Raw genomic sequence first — 7,798 nt, 5'->3', positions numbered from 1 at the left:
GTATTGCTGGATATAGTACGTGGGCAGTCACAGCCCCACGGGTCCCACGCGGATAACTGTAATGCAAAGTGGAGAACACAGAATGTTTCGGAGGAGGCCCAGATCAGATTCTCTGGAAGCTCAGGGTGGAAGTTCAGAGAGTAGCTGGAGGTGAGATCAGACAAGTTTCTCAGGGGGAGTAATCAAATACGAGATCAATGAATCAGTCTACATGCTGCTGAGGGCCCTTCTGGGAGGCAGGCCCACATCTGCAGGGCACGTGGATGGGTAGGGCCAGGCAGGATGGGTACAGGCAGATGGGGCTCAGGTTCTCAGCCTTGAAGCCGTGGGAGAGCCCCTTCACTCACCAAGCCTGTTTTCTCATCAGTTAAATGGAGTTAGTAACAGTACATGCCTCTTGGATGGCTTTAGGGTTAAATGAGATGCTTGTGCAAAGCCCTTAGCAAGTAGCACGTGGATAGAACAAACACACAAACAAACTCTCAGCTGCTAATGATAATGGCAACTGGGTCCCCACCCCTGGGGGTGGCGTGGTGAAGCTTAGGACCCTCCCAGAGACCCAGCCCCTTACCTCAGTCCTGCATTGGGCTCTACCACTCCATCGAGCAGGTCCTCCCCTAAATGCCAGAGCCGCCTGGGCTGTGGGAAGCCAAGCCCAGGAAGATGCTCTTCCAGGTACAAATGAATTGGGAGGAGCTGGGCGTTTCATTTGAGTTTGATCAAGTTTCATTTGAGGTTCGTTCCTCACCCTTGGAAACCAGCTGCACATCTTGCAACCAACATGGCCTAAAATAGACATCTCGGGTTTCCATGTGGGGTGATGGAAGAGGCACTTGGCATCTTTGTTGCCCCCAAGTCAGCTGTGCCCTGGGAGCCCCAGTGCCCATGGGCTAGTTATATCATTCTGCACCCCCCGGGGAAGCCAGTTGAGCCATGAACCAGAGCAAAGGGAAAGAGGGACCCATTTTGCAGAAGGTGGGGGCTTGGTGTCCAATTGTGCCACTAGGGAACATCCTTAATTGCATCAGGGATGACACAGATGGACAGGAGCCAGATCAGGTGCGCTGGGAGTGGACAGAGACCCAGCAGAGGCTCTGCTGCTGCCTGATGGCCCTCCAGCCCCTCAGGAGACGAGCCTCTCACTCCCTCACTCCAGCCCCGTGGGCCTTTTTTCAGTCCCACTTACTGTGCTCCTCCCACAGGACCTTTGCACATGCTGACCTGCTGTCTACAATCCTCTTCCCTTTCTTCTGCACCTGCTGAACTCCCCTCTGCCCAGGCCTCACCTCCTCTTGACTACATGAAATCCCCATAAGATAAGCTCTCTGACGACCAGCTACCTCTGCTCTCAGGACTGGTCACAGTTACAATTTCACACTGCCCAGGAGTATTTGATTCACGTCTCTCTTCCCTGCTGGATGGGAAGCTCTGTGCGGGCAGAAGCTGGGCAGAATTTCATTCACATTGTATCCTCAGCATTTAGCTCAGCGTCTGCCTGCCTGGAATGTTCTTCCCCCAGATCTTTGCAGGGGAAAGTATGTCTCAGCTCAGAAGTCCTCTAGGACAGCCCCACCCCCTTCATCACGTGTACCACTCATCATGTCTGAAATCAGTCACCCCAGTCATGGATGAGTTTCTTGTCTTCCTTTGCCAGGTTATATGAGTTCTCTCCCTGTATCCCCAGCACCAAGAACAGGCCCTGGTACCCAAGAGGATTTACTAAATACAGTATGTGTGGTCAGCCTGCTGAAACTGGTCGTGCCCAGGCCTGTCTCATGGTGTCTTCTAACTTTTCCAAATCCTCCCTGTTCAATGCACACTTCCCGAGTATTCACCCCCTGCCAGAACTTAGCAATGAGCTAGGGAGTCAGGCTGGGCTCCTGTCCTGGGAGAAGCGTACAGTCCGGCTCCCTGGGGTGGGGTTCCATCAGGGCCAGTCGGACATCTGGGTGGAGACTTCAGCCCATCCCCGACCTCCTGTGATTTGGGCTTTGCCAGGAGGGCCCAGCTGTCAGCCATGATCTTGATACTCAGTGTGTGTCTCTGGACTAGCAGCACAAACTGGGAGCTTATTAGAAATATGCTAATTTGGGGCCAAATGAGCTTATTAGAAATAAGCTAATTTGGGGCCAAATAAGCTAATTAGAAATATGCTAATTTGGGGCCAAATCTCAGGCCCCAGCCCAAACCTCCTGAGTCAGCATCTGCATTCCAAAAATACCTGTCCCTCCCAGGTGCATGTTTTTTGTTTTTTTTTTTAATAAATTTATTTATTTTATTTACTTTTATTTTTGGCTGCTTTGGGCCTTCGTTGCTGCGCACGGGCTTTCTCTGGTTGCAGCGAGCGGGGGCTACTCTTCATTGCGGTGCGCAGGCTTCTCATTGCAGTGGCTTCTCTTATTGTGGAGCATGGGCTCTAGGGGCACGGGCTTCAGTAGTTGTGGCACGCGGGCTCAGTAGTTGTGGCTTGCGAGCTCTAGAGCGCAGGCTCAGTAGTTGTGGCACACGGGCTTTGTTGCTCCGCGGCATGTGGGATCTTCCCAGGTCAGAGCTCGAACCCATGTGCCCTGCACTGGCAGGCAGATTCTTAACCACTGCGCAAGCAGGGAAGCCCTCCCAGGTGCATGTTAAAGTTTGAGAAGCACCGAGATAGGACACCTGTGGTTTTACCGCTGCTACGGACTGAATGTCTGTGTCCTCCCCAAATTCTTATTTGAAAAATTCTAACCTGCAATGTGATGGTATTAGGAGATGGGGCCTTCCGGAGGTGATTAGGTCACGAAGATGGTGTCCTCATGATGGGATTAGTGCCCTTATAAGACATCGGACAGCTTGCTTCCTCTCTCTCTCCCTGCACTCTGGGAGGATACAATGAGAAGGCACCCATCTGTGAACCAGGAAGAGAGCTCTCACCAAGTGAATTAGCTGGCACCTGGATCTTGGACTTCCCAGCCTCTAGAACTGTGAGGAATAAACGTCTATTGTTTAAGTCCCCATAGTCTCCGGTATTATGTTGTAGCAGCCCAAGCTGACTGAGACGACCGCTGAAGATCTATTCTGACGATCTGGAAATGTGAATACCCCGGAAGAGGGGTACGGTGAAGCAAGTGATATCAAGGGAGGGGTGACTGGTCAGATGTTCCCCTCCTGACAGCGGGGTTCTGGGACAGGAGGCAGCACTCTGATGGGGACAGTAGGTGCCTGACTTTTCCAATAGGACAGAATGCACCAGAGCTCCATTTTGAGTGCTGCCACCTGGTAATGTAAGTCCTGTGCTGGAAGGTGCGGGTGAGGGTGGGAACACCAACATGGTAGGGGGATGTTGCTCAGCGGGGAGGAACGAGCCTGGGATTTGGAGGCAGGTGACTGAGCTGGAGTCCTGCCTGGTCAAGTCTTAGCTTAATGGAGCTGGGCAAGCCCCTCAGCCTTAACCTCAGTTTCTCCATCTATGAAATGGGTTAATAATCACCCCTCTCAAAGAGACTGAATGAGAACACACAGAGAAAAAGGCCAGCTCATCAATGAAGTGCTGTGTAGTAGTATTTATTGTTACAGTGTTAAAATTCACTCTTGGGAAGACATTCCGGGCCATGACCAGTAACTAAAGGTCAGGAACATCATCTTAGCTCATGGACAACTCGTTTCCTTTGCACCCACAGACTCCCTGGGGTGTTAGGGCTCAGGAAATTCTCATCAGCCAACCACTGAGAATGATGTTAGTGTCAGAAGATGCTATTTCCCACAAGGCTTCTTTTTCTTGGCACTCCACTGCCAGGAGCCCGTTGGAACCTCGAAGGGCAGAGCAGAAGTGATGGTGCCCAGAAAATATGGGTTGTGATGGGAAGGGGGAGAGCTAGGCTTGGAGCACCGAACATGGAAGTCACATCTTGCCAGATCGTCCTGTTCTGCTGGACCCAGCCCCGTCCGGTGACCTAGAGATTGGGGGTCACTGTTCTGAGGCCCTTCCATGCTGCCTGGGCTGTGTGGAGACCCCTTCCTCTCGACTTCATCTGGTCCAGGTTCTCCTGTGGCTTCTCCTTGCCTCCTGCAGCCTGGGCTCCGATGACTGCAATGCTGACACGGACAGATTTCTCGGAGAAAAGCCCTGCGCAGCCAAGGACAAGAGAGCCTTGTCCACAGACAAGAGGCGCCTGGGATCAGAAAGCTGAGTCCACCTGGCAGGTGCCATCTGATGACCCTGGTCCCCAGCTTCCGGGAGGAATATGGGGTGTCTCTGCCCACCCCGGTTCTCCCCAACCTCTGGCAGCGACTACCTCTTTTTAAGGGGCCAGCACCCATGGGTGCAGGTGACAACAGCTCTCAGAGAAGCACATTCACATGGTTCCGAGGTCCAGATGCCATGTCACCCTTTAAGGACCAAGACCATGACTCAGGCCGTTTGGACAAGACGTGGCAGGTCACTGTTCTGTGGGTGGCTGCTCTGCCAGCCTTTGTTAACCAGGTACCAGAACCTCTCTGCCAAGTCTGCATCCCCTGCTCTTCTTGCCCGCTCTTGAAGCAGAGTGGACATTTAGGATTTTTCCAGCAGACAGAGCTCACCTGATTTAACTCTGTATGGAGGCTGTTCATTTATCAGCCAACCCATCCTCATGTTGCAAAGCCAGCTCCAAACGCTTGCCTGGCTGCCAGGAATACGGAGCGTCCGGGAGGCGAGAATGTGCCCTTAGGGCATCGTTTGGACCAAAAGGCGCATCCAAGTTTGCCCACGTTGCCCCAGGCCTGCCGGCCGAATGCTGCGAATGTTTCGGGCAGTGCCATCCCTGCCAGTGACCCCCCCCCCCCAACTTTCCACTTGCCCATCTTGTCCCCAAGGGGATTGAGTCGGGGAACAATGCACTGGTTTCAAATAATCAGACCTGCATTCAGGCACCTGTCGGTTTGCCATTCCTGCTCACCCTACGGGAATAACTGCCTTCTGGGTTTGCTCCTTCCCGAGAGGCAGATCCTGGGGTGCCAGCTCAGCCAGCCTGGATGCTGGCTGGGGAGTGGCCTGTGGCATCAGGTTAGATGGAGGTTTTAACTCCTCTCTCCAGCTGCGGACTCTGCAGCCTCCGATCCCGTGTGTGTGGCTGAATGTCATGAAGTTACTGGGTTTGGAACCTCCGCAAAGCTTCACCCCTTGTCCCAGAGCTTCACCCCTTGGGCCCTGGAATCAGAAATGTGTCCCTAGGAGGCCAAACATTCAGACAAAAGGGGGCATCCACCTGTCCACAACGAGGCATTTGGTTTCCGGTGGTGAGAAAAGCTGTGCTTGTGTTAAGGTTAGGAAACCACGGTCTTCGGCCTCGGGGAGGAGGAATTCTCAAGTTCATCAGGCCTCGGGTTGTGCTTTTCCTTGAGGGGAAGTAATTCATTGGGTTGAAGCACATGCTTTGACGGTTCTTGGAGGCTGACCCGGCTTCTAGTCCTGGACATTCAAACCTCTTATAGACTGTTGGTGCCAAAGGCTTCAATGGAAGTTGAGCATCGTGGTTCCAACAAATGATTTGCTTTGATAACCTAAGTGTAAGTAGAACTCCAATGCCATGTGCCCTTCCCTAATCATTCCTCAGCATCGAGGTCAATGAACTCAAGCCTGAACACATGGATCAAACTCATTTTCAAGGGTTATGTACGTGGGATTTTCCTCTTTTGGGGAAGTCAAGTCCTATTGGGGGCTCTAGAGAGTCTGAACATTAAACATTTCTTGCCCTCCTTTTGCATGTTGCTCCAATCAAAACAGTGGGAGAAGACTTCCCTGGCGGTCCAGTGGTTAAGATTCTGCCCTCCCATTGCAGGGGGTGCAGGTTCAATCCCTGGTTGGGGAAGTTCCGCATGCCGTGCGGTGCGGCCCCCAAAACAAACAAACAAAAACAACAACAACAAAAAACAGGTGGAGAGAACCAGTACAGTATCAGTACAATATCAGTTCTGTGTTGTAAATGGGAAATTAGACACCCACCCTGGACCCCATAACTTCCCACCTGTCTCCTGAGAGGTTACAAAGTGTTACAGACGTTAGCAAGTGTTAATCCTCACAACATCCCTGGAAGGGAACCAGAAGTATTGTAGATGAAGACATTGAGGCACAGAGAGATGAGGCCACTGGGAAGAAGCCACACAGCAAAACAGTAGTAGAGTCAAGAAGAGGGCTGGGGATCCTCTCCACCATCTTAGCGACCTGTGAGATTCAGCTCAATTAGGGCACTGGTGAGCACACCTGTGTGTCAGGTGACAGACATCACAACAAGGTTTGCTGGGTTAATGATGACAAGCGTTTCCCTGCTCCCAGTCCCAAACCCACTGTCACACTTGGTACAGTTGTCACGGACCTAACTCAGTCAACCCCGATCCTATCGACACGATATCCTTCATCCTGATGACCAGATATCTGCATTTCCTGGCAATGTCGCTGGTCAGCCCCACCCCCACAGGGATGTCACCTGCCTCCACCCAGGACAGCCACTCCCGGGAGGAGGGAGCAAGTAGCCCTTTAACATGTCCACCCGGATGTGACACACGGCTTTTAGGATGGGAATGACCTTCCCGTTTTGCCTTCTCCCAAGAGAGATTCAGTGATCCAAGTCAGAAGCCAAGTTATTGGTCATGGGGGGCATGTATGCTGGAGCTGAGACCTCCACCAGGCTGGCCAGAAGGGTCCACGTGGTGACCGGTCAGCCTCCAGCTTTGCTAGCTCCTGGTGCTGTCACTGCTGGGCTCTGCGTGTCTGGCTGGAGTCCCATCTGCTCCTCCTGGGAGGGTGTTTTGGGGAACCCTGTGCCTCTTTCCATCCTTGTGGCTCAGTTCAAGGTTCCCAGGACCACTTGAACTGCTCAGTGGCTGAGTCACTCCGAGGTGGAGCCTTGATGACAGAGGCGCCGGGCACCCTGACGGGCGCCCTGGGCCAGTCTCCCTCCAGTGAGCACGGAAGTCCACAGCCCGCTCAGGTCAGGCAGGCTGGAGCCCCCTCGTTCCTCGGGGTTCCCATCCGAAGTCACAGCAGTCTGCTGGGATGTCCCGGGGCTAGAGGAGCATCCTCAGGCCGAGATCACTATGTACAACAGCGACAGTCCCTGGCTGTCCTTCATCCCCGCGTCTCTCTGTGTTGGGTCTGGTGGAGCATCGGCTCCTTACACGTTGGTGACCTCCAGGCCATTGTAGCCTTCCAGACGGCACTGCTCGGGCCTGCCCTGGGAGTCGTCGTCTCCGCAATCTTCGTTTTGAAGAGAGCCATAGTCGTCGTGGAAATCGGGGTCTTTGCTGAAGCCCCTTCCTATCTTTCCCAGGGGCAGCTGAGAAGAGAGGAATGAGAACAAAGGACAGGAAGAAGAGAAAAAAAGAACTGAATGTTCTTGGATCTGGGAAAGGTGGGGTCTCCAATTTCAATTGCTGTGTGACCTGACCTAACTACTCTGTGCTCCTCCTATTAGTAATAATACTCCACTCCTCAGGGAGACTGAGAGGATTCTTGTGAGTTAACCTTAGGAGAGAGCTCTGTGTTCCCAGCTGGAAGGAACCAGTTTGTTACTGAGGGTGAGGGCAAATAGAGTCTTTCTGATTATCTACCGAAGTCTCTCACCTTCCTCCTCAGCAGGAGGAGTGGGGGTGAGAATGAGTGTGGGCGTGAGGTCTGACTGCATTCCCAGGTCAAGAAGAAATATTCCAGCCTTGCCTGGTGTGGCAGAAAGAGTGTGGGTTTTGGAGACTCACAAACTGGGGTTTGGATCCCTGCTCTGCCATTTCCCAGCTGTGTGACCTTGGACAAGTCACCTGTCCCCTCTGAGCCTCAGTTTTCTTA

The 7,798-nt window shown here is 52.9% G+C and overlaps 1 protein-coding gene across 1 annotated transcript in view; it reads right to left on the bottom strand.

The window, feature by feature from the left end:
* Nucleotides 1-4,821: 4,821 nt before the first annotated feature.
* KAZN (kazrin, periplakin interacting protein) overlaps nucleotides 4,822-7,798 on the bottom strand; it is a 463,767-nt gene continuing 460,790 nt past the window's right edge. Inside the window, exon 15 of the mRNA XM_059913793.1 lies at nucleotides 4,822-7,292. Within this exon, the coding sequence (XP_059769776.1) occupies nucleotides 7,131-7,292 (162 nt within the window). The 3' untranslated portion in view covers nucleotides 4,822-7,130. The remainder of the gene's footprint in view (nucleotides 7,293-7,798) is intronic.

This window comes from Balaenoptera ricei, chromosome 1, assembly GCF_028023285.1.
Source record: "Balaenoptera ricei isolate mBalRic1 chromosome 1, mBalRic1.hap2, whole genome shotgun sequence".
In the NCBI taxonomy this organism is placed as follows: domain Eukaryota; kingdom Metazoa; phylum Chordata; class Mammalia; order Artiodactyla; family Balaenopteridae; genus Balaenoptera; species Balaenoptera ricei.
The sequence above is the reverse complement of the archived record's forward strand: the minus strand, read 5'-3'. Positions and strand labels throughout refer to the sequence as shown.